Raw genomic sequence first — 20,437 nt, 5'->3', positions numbered from 1 at the left:
CACCTGGACAAATAAAACACTCATGACACTTTCTCTGAAACAGAGATGACTACAGAGCATACCTGTCAGAGGGTAACTGTGCATCTGCAAGTTTAACTATGGTAGGAAATATATCCATGTTACTCGTTGGCTCGTCAATATAGGCACCAGCCTGTACCACTCCAGGCCAACGGAGAAGACCTGGCACACGAATACCTCCTTCCCAGTTCGTTGATTTTCCACCTGAAAAATTTAGTTTTGTTTGATGAGAAATCGATTTATTTTTTAATAAAGCCGCCCCATATGACTCCGTTTCCAAATATTAAACATTCTGTCTAGATAGAATCTTTCAATTAGGCAAATTTGTCCTATTCTTAATTTTCTAACTTCTGTAGTACTTTTTCACTGTAAATTTAATAATATGTATTAGACAGAGCTTATAAAATGCATTAAATTACACCAAAAAAAAAGTAGTTGTAGAAGATGAAAAAAGCACTTCACTGGAGTCTTCACACAGGACTTTGCCTAGATAGTGTGGCCCATAGATATGTGAACCTATAACCAAAAAAGAGAAATTAAAAAAAAAAAGAGCTATACTTAGATGTTTATTAAAAATGGTGCTTAATGGCTTTATATAGAAGAAAGTACTAACTTAAGTATGTTACTGAATTCTCCAATTCATTGCATTAGAAAGAAATTCACTTCAGTGATGATAACTGTCAGGATACTGTGAAGAACTTTTTATGTTCTAAACCAAAACAATTGCATCAAACGCACTATCAACAGATTGCATTCAACAGTGACTTGCAGTCATTTACTGTTTCTGCAAGATCCATCACTGCTGAGTCCTCCCAACACCTTTTGCAGAAGGCAAATGGGTTTATTCTCTGACAGCATGTTCACCATTACTGAATAAATAATTGACATGGCTCTGTATGAAGAGACATCACAAATGCTATTACCAATGTCCTGCACAGTTGTGACTATGCAGAACACTTCAGGGTGAGCTTTGAAATTAATATCACTTGAAAAAGAAATGTCTGTTAAACAGATGGGTTTTGGATATGGTTAAACACGGTCAGGGCCATTTGGAAATAAATTGAGATTCTTTTATACAATTAAGATGTCTGGAAAAGCAGAAATGTATAGGTTAGACTTCTGCCATTAAATGAACCAAACAGCAATTCATGGTCAAGGCAAAACTACTACAGGACTATTTTTTTTTCCATTACCTCCCTTTTTCAAGTTAAAAAAAAAAAAAAATTATTACAATACAGTATTTCAAAAGTTCTGTTTCCTCAGCATCTTAAACACCCAAAACACCTCATAGACGTCAATACCTTTGGTATTGACCCCAGGCCTTGTTATACATGCTGTCTATTTTAATGACTTCTTGATGATCTTTTCCATTTCAGCAAAGGGGGTTTAGAATCGACCTGGTTTTCTACAGGATTTTCACTGTTTGTAAAGGTAAGTAGTAACTTCAAGACAGACAACTCTTTTTTGTATAAATTTACCTTTTTCTTTTCTTGTAACTGAAGGACCATTAGCTCATGATTCTTTGTTTTACCTGATTTTTGCTTAATTTTTTTCATGGGCTTTATCAGAACTCATATTTAATAGTCAGGGACACATCTAGTCTGACATCAGAAAAGTTAGACTTTTTACTATTCAGCCTTATGTCAAGCAACAATATTTGCTTAAGGTTTTTTTGAAAATGGTGTCAAGATCAGAACTCTACTGGATTGTCTGTCTTCTAGAATACTTAAAAGTTTACTGTTGCTGAGTTAAATGTAATTTCATTCTCACTATGAAGTGTGTGGCTACCTATTCAAAAATGAGATGTATGTCCTATTTTCATTTACATTTGAGTAAAATATTATTTTCAAAACACAGCTCTGAAGAAAATGCAGATTTAAGTTCATAAAGTGTTATTTGGTGAGATGTAGAACACCCGTCACCAGCAGAAATTGCTCACCCAAAAGTATGCTGATCAGTTGTTAATGTTGTTGGGTGAAATCAGTGTAGGTGTTAATAAGCTGTGTCCATCTTCTGTAGAAAAGATGACTCTACCCCTGTACAACAGCCATTAAGTTTTTCAAAGTTTGGTGGGCATTAGGTGTTACACAGCAGGAAATATTAATAAACTGACTGAGCTATGGTGCACAGACATAAAACTACTGGGTGGGAATTGGTTAATCCAAATAAAAATACAAGCATAAGGCCATAAAATTACAAATATCCTCAAAGGAACATACTTTTAGTGAACAGATACACCAGGGAGGTGATTTAGTTCATGAGCCAGATCCTAATTTTATGCATACATGACAGCAGCTTTATGGCTGAAGGGGACCAATAGACAGACAACACTATGAGTGGATCTATACCTTAGGTAGCTTTAGCTATGATGTACCTTTTATTTCTGTATGCCTGTCTGAACCAAGTAAGAGACTAGATGGATGTTTAAATAAAGTCTTGCCATACTGTTAACTCCTGTATAATCTGAAGACAGAGAAATTTCAAAGTGGTAAATCTGATTCTCACGCATGTTGCAATTCTTAAAACCTAGATATTGGGTCACTTTCACAGCTCTTAGGTTCACAGTACAATTTTCTTGAATCAGCAGAAAAGGACAGAAAAATTGCACATTACCCAAGTACAAAGGAACACTACACAAACTCTGATGCCCTGCTGTAAGGTAGAAAAAGCAAAACGGATTCCATAGCAGGGCTTTCTCCTTACTTACATCTATGAAGAAGTGACTGCTGTTTTCCTTTCAAAAGGCTAATTGGAGCATATTTTTTTTTTTTTTTTTTATGTCTCTGGAGACTGGGAATAGCAGGGAATCAGGACAGGAATTACAGGTCATTGCAGAAGACTGTCTTCTATTATCTCTGCTTACATGGTGTTCATTTTTATTAGAATTGTGCTTAGTGACTGCAGGTGCTTAATGCCATTACAAGATTACAAATCCCTGGACATTTATCATCTTTAAAACTCTAGCTGTTAAACTTTAAGATATCTGCATTCTTTTTCCCTTAAAAAAAAATTAAAAATCAAGGTTTTACTACTGATACTTGAAATATGTAGGAAACATATACATGGCTAATAAAATAACATTTTAAATAATCCGGAAAATATCATTATTTTGAAACAAAATCTCTTGATATTTAAGGACATGGCTCATTAGTTTTGTGTTTTGCTCAACACTGAAACAGAGAAAAGACTGAAACCTACTAGCCTGTATGCCTTGCAAAATCTAGACCAATGTACCTTTTTGTTATTTTTGTTCTCTTAAAGTCTTTTAAAAATGTTTTTAAAACAGCACAAAACACATGAGGCTGTATGTACCTGCTTAGCCATCTACGCTTTCTGAGTAGTTGTGCCTTTCAGTGTTATATTGAACAATAGCCTACATTCACCTTTCCTGAAAAATCTGCAGAAGCAGGCATAATACAGACATAACTCTCTGTGGTCATCCACAACATGATGTCAAATTTCCATTTTAACCTCATTTCAAATCTTAGCTAAAAGAATATATCTTTTTTGTGTTTTTTTCCCCCCCTCTGGTTTAAATTGACTGCTATTACCTAACTCTGGCAGTACAGCTTTTACAAAGGATAATATATAAAGGGGAACTTTGCAGTAAATCACTATTAACATTATGAGTGAAGAATGATGAAAACTATTTGAAACAACTTTCTTAAATCACCTGGATTATAACCATACTACACTTTCCTTCTTTTAAAAACAAAGCTTCCAAACCCAATTTATTCTCTTGAATGATAGAGACACACAACATTAATTATTCTACCATCTATACTGGACTTAATGCCACAAATATCAACAATCAAGACTGGTTACTGTTGCTTACTTTACAAAATGTCGAAAAAAAAATTATTTTCAATGACAACTTTACTCTTACTGATTTTTAACTTGTTTCATGTACTGTTTTTGTTAATTTTATTTATGTTAATCTGAGCTATTCTTGTACAGCTGAATTAAATAGACATGGCTTATTTTGATGTTTTTCATCTAACATTTCCTCCAATCAAACAAAATGATCTCTGAGGATAATTTTTATTTCAGTCAAAGTTACAAGATGGGTTGATTATTTAAAAATGTGGATCACTTCAGAGAGACTATAAAAATACAGTACATTTGAAAAAAAAAGTCAACTACTGCTTTCTTTCAAGTGAAAACAAAACTCCAACAAATATCACTAGATTTGCCATAGCACGATTCCTGGGGTCAAAGTAATGGTCAGCTTGATTTCTCTGTGGCTTACAGAAAGGAAAAGATTTACTAACAGCTTCAAAAAACCCTGCTGAACTAACTTATCATTGCAGTATATAAACTTCTTTTACAGTAATACATTAAAAAAATTAATTATTCATTTCTTGTTTTGGTCTCACAGATCTGTAGTAGAGTTAAAAAAAAATTAGGGCCTAAGTCCTTATAAGATATTAGTTATTATTTTTTATGGATATTAACAAATAACTATGATAATACCTATTTCTAAGGCACAAAGCACTTAAAATGAATGTTGTTCACACAGTTTGACTTTCTCAGTGTTTGGCTCCACTTCCATTATCAGCAGACCCACTCTGCACACACTTATGACCCACTCTGGCAGCATGACAGTAGCCAAGTGTCTGTATCGTGCTAAAAGTGCTTCATAAGTACAAAGAAAAACTGTTTCTAATGCAGGTCTGAGGTACAGGAAAATGTACATATCCAAAAGACAGTAAGATGTAAGGAGAATGAACAGAAAATCCAGTATGTGACAAAGTGGGACAGATGTCAACAATGATAGCGAGGGAGGACTTGTACTATCTGCATATGTACCAGTGAAATACTATAGTGAAAAAAAAGTGTAGAGGAACGTTTTTATTGCCTTCATTGTTTGCTGATACAAATTATGTATATGTATATATATATATATATATATATATATATATATATATAATGATAGCACACTGAGGCTAATTGAAGAAATTACTCACTAAGAAACTAGATAGAAATTACAACAAAATATTTCCATTCAAAATCTTCAGGGTACCAAAGAAGAATATAATGGCTCCCCTTAAATCAGTCACCTTACACATCTTGCTAATATAGAGGAAATTCTATTCATTTATTTATTCTACTCATCTTACTTGAAAGTAGAAATTCAAAGTATTTGGAAAAACTAACCTTATTTCTGCTCCTAAAGGAAAGCTATGATGACTACATCAAATGGACATGCCTCAGTGAGGCAGCTAGTGAAAAACACCTAAGAAGAAGTCAGTGCAGGTATCCTGGAAATCATATATACAAGCAATACCTTAATGTTCTAATGTCTGATGTTCAGCAGACAAATATTACAGAACTGAAAAAACTGGAAAAATTATATAGAATTTTTTTAAGAAAATACTTCAGTTACACCTATAACTTTCAATATAACATTGTTTATATTAATGTATTAATTAAATTGTTAGTATTTTAAATTTAATTGAAATATTAATAGTGTCTTGTACAAATCCCAGGAGTACTTCATGAGTTTAGGTAAGAAGGCCTTCAGTCGTGAAGAAATTCTTACTGAAATAGCCTCTATTTTTTGTTTCAGAATCTGTATCTAGATTTAAACCTTAGAAAGATCTTTGACAAAGACCTTCAGGAAGTTACTGGAACATTAATCATGGGTTAGGAGACAAAGGATTGTCATGAATCAAAATCTGACTAGAAAACAAAAAGAGAAAACAAAAAGAGGAAACAAAAAGAGAAAACATACAGCTTATGACCCTTTGCAAAAATACCCAAAAAGCAATAGTAAGGTACCTTGATGCTACACCATGTTAAGCCCCTTGCTATTTTAGTATATTTACTTCAGTTTTGAAAGGGAAGTAATTCACAGAGGAAAATAACAAGAAATCAGGGATGAGTAAAAACTCTTCAATTAAAAGTCATAAGAGAGATGGAAGAGAATTATCTTCTGAATTTTGCCTCTGCCAAGAGCCACAGTAAAAGTATACAAAACAAAACTAAGCTATGGAAAATCTAAAATTTTCCCTCCCTTATGATATATCAGTGAGAACATGTTACTAAACTTCAAGATGTTCCACAAAATTTGCAACTGACCCTTTTCATAATAGTAAATGAAAACACTGTGCTCCCATGGATAAGTGATAGAGGTTATGCTCAGATTTTAGAAAGACTCAAAGTGGAAATTCATCTTTATATGATAAAACCTTACATAATTAATGTTAAGGATCTTTGTAGAATCTAAATTGTCAGGATTCACATCTTAAACCAAGGTCATACTGTCTAGGATTAGGATCTTAGCGATTTTATTTACTACACAGATCTTGATAGTCAACCATCAGAAAAAGGCCCCTGGAAAGAGATTTTGATCCATCACTTCAGTATTGCTATATGTCTTCTGAAAAGGAATACTGCAGAAATAAACCAGACTGTGTATGACAGCAATTGGTTAGCTCTGGTTTCTAACTATCCAAATTTATGGTGGACTGTTCTGTAGTTAGGATCCAGAGTAATAAAACCTTCAAACAGCAATTTCCCCTTTTTGCATTGCATTTTGCAGCACTAGCTTAACTCTCCAAACCCCTCTTAAATTTTATTATTGGTGCTTATTTGGCTAGGTATCAAGAGAAATTAGGGAGCTAGAATTGTGGAGATTGGTTAAGAGCTTCTGATTTTAGGGCAGAAGCAATTATTGCTGAGCATATTGCTCCAGCTCCGACCAGAGGGTTAAGTGCCTTGATTCATATTTGCATTCATACAGCACTCAGAGACAAAAAGATAAGTAGTGGAGATTGACTAGCTAAGACAGGGTGGGAGAAAGGATATGTGTGTTTCACAGATTTTTAAACTACACACCAAAGGAAGCAAATTCCTGGTGTGTGGACACATAAGGACAAGCAGCATAAAGATTGTCCTTCTGCTTTTTTCGGCATATTGCTAGTCTTGGGGCTTCACAGGTCTGTTGCTCATTAACTCTGACAGAGATGTACAGACACTTTTCATCACACATGAGTTTTAATATGAATAAATTCCTCCATATGAAAATTGCTAGTAATGCAATTAATTGATAATTTTTACCTCAGTCCTTTTGAAAATGATGCATAATATACCTGTTAAATTAAGGATTTATTTTGAGATGGAGGGAGTGGAATGTAAAGCAGAATTAATTGTATTTTAAAATGCTAAAACTGATTGCATAGGTCTTTTAATTTCTTTTTATTTTATTAAGAATGTTTCTCATAAAATAATAATTTTGTTTCTTACATTGTGATTATTTTCTAACCCACTTGTCAGCACAGCAGATGTGTTAACAGCAAACTACACAATTTTTCATTTTTTTAAAAAATAAGCCCCATTGCTATCCAACTAAACCTATCAATCAGACTTTTTTCTTAATCCAGGTAAGATCTATTTCAAGTTTTCTCTGCACTGTAAGTATGAATACAAAATTTTGCAAGGCTTGAGAGAAAGACTCCATTTAATCAAAGTTCTTCAAGAAGACATATTCCCAAGTGTATTTTTTTTTTTCCTTCCTTATAATTTATCCTGTACCTTTTGTCTGGCACTCTAGAAGGCAAATATTTTTTGGAGCTTCTAAAACACCTCAGGCTGTGCCTGCGGCTACAGATATGTAACCATATGGTTCCTTAATTACTCAAATCACTATGCAAGGCCTGTGTGCTAATGTTCAAGATACATTTCACTCCGGTGTTAGCCCAAGGGGACCCATATGATAGACAGACCTCATCACTTTGGCATTCCTTGTTTTTCTTGTGTAGCATTTTCTTTGAAGCTCTCTTAAAATGTAAGGGTCATTTCTCAGACAGATACCTACTGATTAAAAACTGTGGAGTCCTCTTGTTTGAAAACGTCTGTATAGTTATTGCTTACTCTATATTCCTGAATTTTTTCCTTTTTGAAGTTTGGCAGGTGATATAAATCTGGCAAGAGTGGAAAATTGTGTTACCTTTCAAAGGGACTTTGATAGGCTTGGAGAAATGGGCCAAAAGAGACCCCATTAAGTTCAGCACAGGAAATACCAAGTCCTGAATCTTCACAGCAGCAACCTCTAGCAAAGCAAAGGCTGGGGAGTAACTGGCTGGAAAGCAGCTCTGCAGAGAGGGGCTGGAGGGTTCTAACGAGCAACCAGCTGAACACGAGACAGCAATGTGCCCTTCTGGCAACGAAGGACAACATCACTCTGCGATGCATTAGGAAGAACGCTTCTGGCCAGTCCTGTTCTCTGCTCAGCACTGGTGAGACCTGCCTGGAGCACTGGGTCCCAGTGCAGAGCTACCCAGTACCAGGTACATGGGCATGCTGGAAGGAGTTCAAACAAAGATGATGGATGATTAAGCAACTGGAGAATTCAGCATATGAGGAGAGGCCATGATAGATGCTCATCCCGGAGAAGAAATGCTTACCAGGATCTTATCCATCGGTAGGGATTACATGGATTTATCTGAGTAAAGGGGACAGAGCTAGACTCTTTTAGTGGGGGGCCACTGACAGGACAAGAGGCAACAGGCACAAACTAAACCACAGAAAACTCCATTTAAACATAAGGAAAAGTGGTGTTTTTTTTTTTTTTTTTTGGGTTTTTTGGGTTTTTTTGGGTTTGTTTTTTTTTTTTTGTGTGTTTTTTTTTTTTCTTGTTTGTTTTTTTTTTTTTTTTTTTATGGCGAGTGTGATCAAACACTAGAGAAAGTTGCCCAAGGAGGCTATAAAGTTTCCATCACTGGAGATTTTCATAACTTGACTGGATACAATCCTGAGCAGTGTACTATAGCTAACCCTGCTCTGCAGGGGCTGGGACTGCAGACCTTGGGAGATGCCTTCCAGGTTCAACTACTATAAGATTGCTGGATTTCTTTGATCTTGACCCCTGAAATAGGAGTAGAAAACAAATTACACAGCCTCTACCTAGTGAAAGAATGAAAAAAATTAATCTCTCATAAAGAAACAAGAAGACACATTGAATTTCATTAAAAAGAATAAAAACAAACACTCTATTTTTAATAGATCAAAGATTTGACTTTGGCCACATAGTACATGACAGTTTTGGTGCAAACCAAAGGAGATGTTTTTTCTTGCATTTTTCAAGAACAATCAAAGAATATTTACCTTTATATATGCCACTGTATCCTCCATGGACTTCTCCAGCACTGGAGATTTCTTCAACATGAGCCCCTTGGTCAGATGTAAAGTATACAAGAGTTTTGTCATTCAGATTATACTTCTCCAGCACATCCAGAACTTGCCCTAGGTAAAAAAAAAAAAAAAAAAAAAAGAAAAAAAAAAAAGAAAAATAAACTAAGGACATCTTTAAGAATCACAGAACGAACTAGACGAACTAGGTTGGAAAAGACCTTTGAGATCATCAAGTCCAACCTATGACCAGCCTAACACTTCCTCGTCAACTAAACCATGGCACTGAGTACCATGTCCAGTCTGTTTTTTAAACACGTCCAAGGATGGTGACTTCACCATCTCCCTGGCCAGACAATTCCAGTGGCCAATAACTCTTTCGGTGAAAAAATATTTTCTGGTGTCTAACCTAAACTCGCCCTGGTGCAGCTTAAGACTGTGTCCTCTTGTTCTCTCAGTTGTTGCCTGGAAAAAGAGACCAACCCCCACCTGACTACAACCACATTTCAGGGAGTTGTAGAGAGTGATGAGGTCACCCCCATGTCTCCTGTTTTCCAGGCTAAACATCCCCAGCTCCCTCAGCTGTTCTTGACAGGGCTTGTGTTCCAAGTCCTTCACCAGCCTTGTTGCTCTCCTCTGGATGCTGGGGACTTTAAATTACTTTTTCATTAGCCTTGGCACATATAAATATTTGTGTCCTTATGCCTTTTTGAGACCACTTTTCACATAAACTGTCTTATACTCAGCAATTGGCACATGCAGCACACAGTAGGGCACAACCACACAGTAGCAATTGGGACCATGACGCAGCTGCTGCAGGGTTTCTTGAAGTGCAACATGAGAGGATTTGTGCACATCAGAGAAAAGGGCTAATCCACAGAGAGCAAGTGACTTTTGGAAGCAGTTGCTCTCAATCAAGGAAATCCCTTAGCCAGAAGATTCAAGTCACTGAGGAGATTTAGTAACACCGAGGAAAGAATCTCAGCATGCAGAGTAGATCTCACAGTTAAGGGGTAAAGCCTTGCTGCCTAGCAACCTATAGAGGCAGCATGGCAAAAATCTCAGTGCGAGTAATAGAGTAAGACAAAAAAAAAAAAAAAAAAAAAAAGGTAAGAGAATGCATGTAGCACTTTTAAAGTATGCATGGTTTCACTATCAAATCTAATAATTAGCCCTTAATATCTCATCATATGGAAAGACACCAACTAAACTCAAAATGTGAAAGGTAATAAACATACCCAGGTGCATATATTTAAAAGAAGTCTTGTACCTCTTAGGCACCATGCGCTCATGCTTCATTTTCACAAAGGGCTCCTCACACTGCTTTGGCACTGTGGAGGGCCTTGCAGTTATATAAATTACACTGAAACCTATTTTAGACTGAATTCTTTAGAGTGTGTTTCTGTATGAATGAGAGTGAAGCTTCTTTTTGGAACTTGCTCCAGTGAATTTTATACTGATTAGGAATCTAAAATTATTGGTCCTGGAAAACGACCAAAACTTAAGAATATAATTCTTCACATCAGCCTGACAATGAACCTGTCCTTTAGGGATCTCAGAATATTATAAAGATAATTCTGTCTTCACAACCATTTTATCTTTATTCTTTTACTTATGCATCCAAGAATGGTCCAATTTGAATGTTAATTTTGATTTGCTAACCTGACCACTAAGAATTAATTCATCATCTGATGCCCAATTATTGTGTCACAAGAGGATGAGATAAGAACTTTGAAATACAGAGCCTCCTAAATGGTTTTCAGATCACTGTTTCTGTTGCTATGCTCTTTTTCTGGATAAGAAGTAATTACCTTACTTTATTGCTACTATTTCTAGCTGCCTCTTAATGCTATATCATTTTAAATCTGTCTTTTTAAAATGGTTGACTGTCTTAATTTTTCAAATGACTGGGTCAAGAATAAAGGAACATCAGCTGCTAAATTTAAGTAGATACCTGTTGGTCTTGTTTGTAAAGTAGGAGCAAAAAAGAAATGTAAGAGTAGGAGAATTTGTTTATGTAAATTTTGAAGCCTCGTGGGAGTTGAAATTTCCCAACAGAGCTGAGAAAATCTGTTACAAAGGCTGACATTTTAAAGCTTGTGGGTTGAGGGAAAATCATGCAGATCCATCTGACGAGCCATGCGCTTGCTGCATGAGGTGGACGGACTTAGTGCCAGAAAAGAATGAGGCAATTTCCCATTGGCTTCTGAAACTGTTTGGAGAATGTACGTGCTAAGTGATTACAATATCTCTTGGAAATGTGTCAACGATGATAAAAACGTAGAGTACAAAGATAAATTAGTAAATTATAGGTAAGTATTCAGCCACGTGACCTTCAGAGTTCCCTTCCAACGTACATCAAGCTATGGCTTTATGATACAATGACAAGAAATAGCATTGTGCAAAGAAATATATGTGCAGTGATGTGCACAACAATTTTTTTTTTTACATACATCATGTTCATGATGAAATTGAGCTTTCAAATTAATCTTGTATATAAACCAAAATGAAAATAAAATGAGAATGGCACTCAGTATATAAAATTAAATTATCTCCAGTGATCAAAGGCATTGGCAATCATTCAATAATGACCACTTTGATTTACCAACTAATTTGGGAAGATATGAGAAGCAATGAAAATTGTCTCACTATCACAGATAATTAACCTTAAAATTAAAAATTAATATTAAAATTAAATATAAGACATTATAATGAATGTTTTTAATGAGGTTGAGTAACTCAGCTTGCTCTGAAGAAAATATTAAATTCTGACACTCAAACACGTCCCATTTTAGAAAAAACCCAGCCATATAAAATGCATAGAAATTCTCATCCATTGTTAAACTCAATGGTATAACTTCAATTTCCTTCAAAAGGATTTTGAAACAAAGAGGATTGCCTACATTAGGTTTAACTAATGAATGCTAAAATGACAATTTATCTTAGCAGCAACCTTTTTCAGTACAGATGGACTAATAGTGGTAATTCAAAAAACAGTATTGTCAGAGTATGGCAGTCACAACACACTCAAAAGCAAACCTTCCATTTATATTTTGATCTTGAACACTGGCACCTACTAGAATGAAAACGGTAAATAAACAGCAAAGTGTGTGCTACCAGGAGATAAGACACATTTAAGTGCATTTGAATGATATGACTCCTATTAACACAAGAAAGAGTTTAAATTAAAATACCTTGCTTGAAACCCACATTCTGAAAAATTAATTGCTGTACTGATCTATGTAGATGGTACCAGTTTGTTTTCTTTCTGATTTGAACAGCACATAGTTGGAAAGACAACATTTCTGAATATCCAAATCAATCCAGCTGATGGAGCTTCATAATTTCTGCAGCTATTTAACAACTAGAATTTCAGATCAAGCTACTCCTACCACTGCCATTATGGGAATGTATTCTGCAATGTAGGTGACTAACATTGTAGCAGACAAAAGTGCTAGATCATTGGACATACTTCTTCCATTTATGTATTTTTAAGATACAAAACAGATTGAGGACTGTGTTAAGATATTACTTGTTTTAAGTAGTATATTAGTGCTCCAAAATTTAAATGAAGCTTTTTGTGAAATATACTGAGGAGCGCTTTCTGTATTCCGCTCTCCATTCTTGCTTCAAGCTGTGTAAAATTATAAAGAATTGTTTCACTCTGAATGTGAAAATGCCAATTTCAGTGGAGTGATAGCCATGTGAAAATGAGAAGAGCAATTGACTGTGTTCTTTGGAAGGAAACACAGCACCATGCCGCTTTTCAAGTTCTCCAGCACAGCCTGAATGGTAGCTGAACCAGCCTTGCTAATGATGATCGTAATTACTGAGTTCTGACTCATGTAAAGCTCCTACTGTATGCATCTACAAGAAGAGATAGGGTTTATAAAAAAATGACTATTCATTTGTAAACAAGGTACAAACACTGAAAAACAAAAATGTGTTTACAAACACGTTAGTGATTTGGAAAAGTGTTTAGTCAAGCAAACATATGAACAAATGCATTTTATTCAAAAATTAGTTTACTGACATTTCAAGTCGATGGGAAAGAAATATTATTTGTGTTAATTCAAAATAATTTAGAGTATTGCTGAAATTGTGAATAAGAAGCTCTGTGTAATCTAGGCATTAGAAAAAAATAGCCTCTACTTGTGATGAAAGCTTTAAAGCAGTCTGCCAGATTCAAAGAAAAAACATGTTCCAGAAGGAGGGTTAAGGATCTGTCTCAGGAAAAGACAGTTGACAGTAAAGGAAATTCCTATTCATGTAACACTATTTTCCAACTCCAGTAAACTTTCACATGCCTCTCTTGTATCCAGAAACTTACAGCAAGATTGAGACAGTTATTGAACAAAGATTCCAACAGATCAGCCTGGGAAAATAAGCCATCACATCACTGCCTAGAAGAGGCAGTTTGATTGTATTGGGGTTTTATTCTTTTTATTTGCTGTTTAGAATTTGCTACTGCTGCTCATGTTTGGTTTTGAATAGCACCATTAGCCAGAATCAGAACTTGTAGTCAGCTCCAGGGATTCACCTCTGTGAGTAGCAAGCCTTTGAATAAATGCATAAAATCCTAAAAATTAATGCTGCATGCATAAGTATTTGGAAACACACATTTCTCCCAGAAAATATATTGATGCCTTTCAACTATATACCCATAGGTTTACTACATAGTAAGCCTCTTGGGAGTCCCTTTCTGCTACAGCAGTTTAAGGTTTTGCCACAGTTAATAATCTCTTCAGGGTTCAAAGGCTAAGATTTGAAAACCTTATGAAAACTTAATGTTGCAGCTTCTGCATACCATCATTCACAAGCTAACAATCATTTTAATCTCTATGTTGATTTTCTGTGATGAAGAAAAGTTACTTCACTTTAATGCACTGGTCTGATTACAAAATCCACTGACTAAAACCTTTGTATTAAAACAAACTTATAACTAAGATCAAGACACCCCTATTTTAATTTTAGCTTTTGTACATTTGAGGTTATAAATATGCAAATGTCCCCACAGTATGCTCAGAGCCATCCAGTTTCCTTTGATAAACATGTAAATCAGCTTGTCTCTGCAGTGGGGAAGTAATTATCACTTTCAGACCTAGTCATTGAGTACAACACTTGAGGTAAAGATGGAAAATAATAAAATGATTGACAGCAACACAAGAAGTGGCTGCACATATGATGAACAGTACATAAACTCTGCACACAACTTGTTTAACATTCAGAGCTACAACACAACCACTGCAGAGTGGAAATTCTGGGACAAAGCTTTAGAATGTGCTATGGCACATTATCTAGCCAGGCAACAGAACACATCCACCTTCAAAGACTTCAAAGATTCCCATAAGGAGGACATTAGCATATGAACCTCAAAGGTGAGAGTGAATACTAGATAGTCGACTCTGACTAGAACAGAAAATAGATGCATAACTAATTACAAAAGGTATAAGGTTCTTCCTGCAGAAAGAAAGTAGAGTGTACATTCAGTACAAAGCCTTGAATCAGTACTACTGCACTACTATTTCTAAAGTTACACAATGGAAACAATCCGTTCAACAAAATCTTCTCCAAAAGTACATAGCTGGAGTCTCAAATGTGCTAAGCTCCTGCTATGATAGGTTAGTGGGATCTTCAATGTCAACAGGAAATTCTGCCAAAAAGTAGCATCTGGTTCTGAAAAAACACATCTATATTAGTGTTTTAATTTGTAACAGGAATGCATATTTGCAGTAAATCCAATCATGGACAGTTAACATATTTATGTTTCCATAGCAAAGCCCTCTTGGATTTTGTGAGCTGGATTTCTTTCAAAGTCTAATTTCAAGGACAAATCCTGGGAATGCAGCTAAGGCATTTACACATGGGCATTCAGTCAGGGACCACAGTAGAGCTGATCTGAAGTGGGCTTCTAATCTCTTCTGGTGTGCTGAGAGTCTTTTGCCAGATCAGAGGACAGTTCAGACCTGCCACTGTTGGCAATTTTAAACATGGTAGGATTGATGAATCCTCCAGTAGAAATCTAGAGCAGGCACAATCCAGCTCCAGCCGTGTATGCTGTAGATACATTGAGAGTGGGATTTACATACGCATACAGAAAGCACAAAGTATGGATTTTCATATGCAGCTCACCTATGCTAAGAATTTGGCCCCAAAAATTCTGAATTCTTTTCTAAGTGAAATAAGGTAATGCAATTGCCCAGATGTAACTACCTACCACAAGATGTCAGATAAGAAGTTCTTAGGTCCAGATGGTCTGTAGAACATCAGTTCTCTGTTAGATTCCTCTAGACTCAGAGTGGGACAAGTAAATAAGCAGAAGCGCTCAGAAAAGGGCAGTCTTTTAATCAGAAAACAAGGCAAATTTGGTGTGATCAGCAAAGCTATCAGTATCAACTTGCTTTTTGTTTGGATTCAGATTGCCATGTAGCTGTAAACTTGCAAATCACTTTGACCCTTTATACAGTATTATAAGTATAATGTGTCTTTTAGACCCTCAGGATGAATTTTCACCATAGGGCACAGCAAATTAGGTACGCACACTGCTTAGCAGCTTTGAATAAATTAACCAAATTTTGACTTATGCATAAGGTTTTTCCTAGACATGAGTACCACATCTCTTATTTTTCTTATGCACATAGGTTTAAATTATTTTTTAAATATTAAAGTTGGAAGGATATTTTAGATATGTATAAATACATGTGCATAATCAAGCAGAGAGTTAAGTGTCTGAAGACCTGTAAGTATAGCAGCAATAGGGACAATGCAGGATGGGAAAGCTTCCTGTACTGCAGCACTAATGATGGATTATTACAGGTCAAAAAGTATAGCTAATCAGTAGCTATTTCCTTATTAGTATTTAAATTAGCTAATAAATGCATTGCTTGAAATTCACTTTTAGACCTTACATCTGTTGAACATAAGTCAATGTATTTCTAAAGTAAGTTTTGATTTTTAGCCTGCTTAAAATGCTAAAATATGAGAAATGGTCATGCAATTTTAGGAGGGTCCATTGCATTTGCATTTTGCATGACAGCTGTGATAACTTTTTGGGTAAATTTGCATCTTCATTCTGCACATATCTAATATGCCACTTCACACTTACAACTAAGATGAATAATGAAAAAGACATTGTCTCATTTCCCATTTTCAGGTCTTCCATGTTTTCTTCCAAATTATGAAAGGGATTTCTTTAGGTGTGACCTTGGCAAACTGCAGTGACAACTGAGGGGTACTATTCAATTTTGAATTAGACTGTCAGGTGAATTTAAGACTTCAGGTATTTGACCATTCCAATATATGCTGATTGTGATTGATTGCACAAATGGGGAGTGATAAAAGAAACTCTTTCCTATGTCTTCAAAGGTTTAAACATTTATTAATATCAGACTAAGTTTTAAACTGAATATGTATATGGTCCTAGAACCAAATGCATAATGACAACATTTTGCCAGATTAATATATGAAGCATTATGAAGAATGTAAAGCAGGGAAAAAAATTAACCCCCCATTTAAACCTTCTGCACTTTTCTAAAAACTTCAAAGCATTTGCCAGTTGTTTATTTCATTTTTATTAAGAAAAATTCAAATTGTAAAAAAATGGCTGACATCAGAGCATAAACATTTATCATCTTTCAGCAGCCAAATTTTTTAATCTTTGCTGAATTTGGAAGCAGGTTTTAAACACTTGCTATAAATTACATGCCATACAGTTAAGAGGAGTTTTATCATGATTGAATTATATCATCATGAAATCTCAATAAATTTAATTTCTGGTTTTCTGATTTTAATTGTGCAAATCTAATCTAACATGAAAGTAGGTGTGTGTTAACTCATTCCCAATACACCTTTTTTTTCTTCTTGACACAAGGATCACGACACCATGCACAATGACACTATGCACACTTGTTAAATTCACTGACTTCTCTAACTTTTGTGCCGAAATGCTACTAGACACTCAAAGCCTCCTGTGAAATCATCACCTCCAAAACATGTTACTTGATAATTAATCTCTGTATAGACACTGTTACTACCAATAAGAAAGCAAACCTGACTATGAAAATTGTCTCAAGGGACTTTTCCACTTATGATGTAGACTCTACTCTGTCTTCTCTAGATGACTTTCAGAATTTAGAAAAAAAAATACAAACAAATACACTGAGAGCCACAAATTATGATTTGGCAACTTTTCCCCCTGGTATATGTATGTTAAACATGACAAATATACGCTGACTTCAGTTCCAGAGGATCCTGTCTGAAGAGAAGGCAAATCATTTTTCAGGTCATCCTCACTGATGATAGATTACTATCTCAAAAAGATTACTCACTATCTCATGAAATGGCAGTTTGATTCCTTAATTCATCTAAGTGCTCCTGAAAAAATGTTTACAGCCTATTCAAAAAGAGTTTTTGTTGAAGTTTCAGAGTAGTATTCAGTAGCACAGCAGATGCCTATGAGGAAGAAAAAGAAAATCTGCCTTTTTCTGATCTGATGCCTGGAAAGAAAAATATGCCATTCTTGTTTTAAATTGCTTTGGAAATACTTGAGGACTCTGCTTAGACCAAGATGTGTTTGATACCCCTAAGACATGGTGGAGTCATGAGATCAGAGAGGGCCCTGAGACTATTAGGCTCATTTCTTTGCCTTTTCTCTAATTTTCACTCATATAATAATAAAATAAAAAAATGAGCATGTTACATGTGAAATTAATAATTAATATGAGTTTGCAAAAGTTTAACACCATGAACGCTAGGTGTCATTTTGTTTGTAATGAGAAGTTACAAAAATGGACAAATATATTTTTCCTATGTGAAGGCAAGGCAGAATTCTGAAAGGGCTCTGCCTTGCATATAAGGAACACAGTGAGATGTGCATTTTAGGATAAATCTGAAGGCTAGAAGTGAGATGAGGAAGGATCATTGACAAAAACACCAGAGATCAGCTGAAATATTTACATAGATACATGGAACAAATTAGTCTAACTGTAATTAGACACTATTTGGGGAAGAGAGGAGGTATTGCTAAGGTAAACTCTTCAAAGAACAGATGGCAAATAACCACTTGAAGGCCCCAAGCAGCACATTTGTTACTTATGGGAACAGCACCATTCCTATGGATAGACAGGCAGGTAGAAGGTTAGTTCCTCATTATTAATGTATTTTTTTATAAACTAATCATTTCTGAACCTATAAAATCAAATTTAAGAATTTGTATATAAACAGATGTCTTTGAACAGGAAATGTTTGGAATCTTCACATTTCACATTAATAGCTCTGTAACACACTGGTGTTTCAGTATCACATACAGAGAGAAGTACAATGCAGCAAATAGATTTCTGCTCTAGAAGGCACTGGAAAAGTAAGGCTGGCTATACACAGGAACTGACTCTATTGTTATCAAGATTCAATAAGTAAATATGGTAACAGTAGGATAGAGCATTTGCATTAATTTACTGATAATATATTTAATATACCAGTTCCTCCTATTTAAAACAATTATTTTCTACTATTTTACCATGAATTCCTAAAGTTAATATATAACCAGGGAAGTAACTAAATGTCTCATCAAAAATCAGTTTACAGTCTGAGAGGTAAATATGATATTATTGTCTAGTATTTTTTGCCAAGCAGGTCCTCAAAGCTCTCTTTAACTAGGCCATCTATTTCTTTACAAGCAGCACCTGGGGGTTATTGCACAAGAAGATTGGCAAACTGCAGCAGAATCACACAAAAGTTGGACTGAGAAATTGAGGATATGGAGCTTGACTACCTCAGTTCCAAATTAGCACATTGTTCTGTGGGATGTGCTGGTTACACTGTGTCTCACTTTGTCCTGATGTTGGTTTGGAACGGGCCTTCAAAGATCATCTAGTCCAACATCCCTGGCTTGGGAAGGGACATCTGTCACTACATCAGGTTACTTAAAATCTGGCTTTGAACACTTCCAATGATGCAGCATTCACAACTTTTCTGGGCAACCTGTTGCAGCATCTCACTGCCCTCATTGTCCAATATTTCTTCCCAATGTCCAATCTAAATCTACCATTTTGCTGTTTCAAACTTTTGTCCCTTGTCCTATCACTACAAGTACTGGTATCAAGTCTTTCTTCAGTCTTTCTTACTATTTATTTTCCTTTATATACTCTCCCTAATGCTTTCTCTCCAGCATCTCTCTCAGCCCAGTCCTCTCAGTCTGTCTTCATAGGAGTGATGCTCCAGCCCTCTGCTTAACTTCACCAACCTCCTCTAGGCCAGTCCTGAGAGGCACACATCTCTCCTGTGCTGAGGATCCCAGAGCTGGATGCAACACTCCAGGTGGAATCTAGCAAGTGCAGAGTAGTGGGGCAGATACACCACCCTCATCCTGCTGGCCATGCTGCTTTAGATGCAGCCCAGGACATGGTTGGCTTTCTGGGCTGCAAATTCATGCTGTTGGCTCATGTCCAATTTTTAATCTGCCAAATGGAAAGGATAAATTATATACGTTTGAATTATAAACAAATAAAAAAGTATTCATTTATTGCTTGCTTAATGTATGCTCTGTGATTTTGTGATGTCAAAATCAACTGAACTCTGGTTTAGAAGCACTTTTCTACCTTTTACACAGCAACATACTATACATTGGAATACTCTGTATTGTCTATACTTTTCACATTAGCACAACTAGTATCTTCCTTGACTTTACTAGAAATAATGAGGCATCCTGAACTATCAATTTCTTTCAAACACCTGGCGTTAAGTTATCTTTGGATTCAAGGGAAGGCAAAGTTTATGCTGCTTTTTTAGGCTAGGCCAATCTTTTCTTTAGGATTAAAATGCAGTTACATTTGTATTATTTCTTGTTTCCTGCTTTGTTTTTTGATGCAAGTCTGATTAAGAAATCAAAGTAAGCTTGATTTCTAACCCACAGCTATCTCAATCACTGAGATACAAGAGCCTAAAGAACCAAAATCCTTTCCCCTCACAACAGTGAAATGGCAACAGGACTATAAAACCTTGTAAACTGAAGGACTTAAGTTAGTCACACTTAATTGTAGGCAATGCAAGTGTGACATTATAGTTGAGTCCATCCAGTTGCTTGCTAAAAGGGCACTTGCTGAAAAATTAAGATTCCTCTCTTTTTCTCTTCTTTCTCCTTCTTTCTGTTTTTTCTGGAAGCTGGTTAGAAAAAAAAGGAGGTAAGGGAGAGAAGGATGCTCTGCCTCCCCTCTTGTGGAATCATAAGGCTGCAAGATCCACTAAAGCTGTAGAATATAACTTCATGCTGGTCTAAGGCAAGAATTTGATT

General features: G+C 35.6%; 1 protein-coding gene across 1 annotated transcript in view; it reads right to left on the bottom strand.

Annotated features, from left to right (window-relative positions):
• STS (steroid sulfatase) overlaps nucleotides 1-20,437 on the bottom strand; it is a 91,248-nt gene that overhangs the window by 30,365 nt on the left and 40,446 nt on the right. The window contains exons 7-8 of the mRNA XM_041416497.1: nucleotides 9,127-9,264; nucleotides 63-222 (exon numbers count right to left, since the gene is read on the bottom strand). Of these exons, the coding sequence (XP_041272431.1) occupies nucleotides 63-222; nucleotides 9,127-9,264 (298 nt within the window). The remainder of the gene's footprint in view (nucleotides 1-62; nucleotides 223-9,126; nucleotides 9,265-20,437) is intronic.

The sequence above is a fragment of the Onychostruthus taczanowskii genome, unplaced genomic scaffold, assembly GCF_017590055.1.
Source record: "Onychostruthus taczanowskii isolate IOZ18803 unplaced genomic scaffold, ASM1759005v1 scaffold52, whole genome shotgun sequence".
NCBI classification, from domain to species: domain Eukaryota; kingdom Metazoa; phylum Chordata; class Aves; order Passeriformes; family Passeridae; genus Onychostruthus; species Onychostruthus taczanowskii.
Note: the sequence above shows the minus strand (reverse complement) of the source record. Positions and strands in the feature narration are given on the sequence as shown.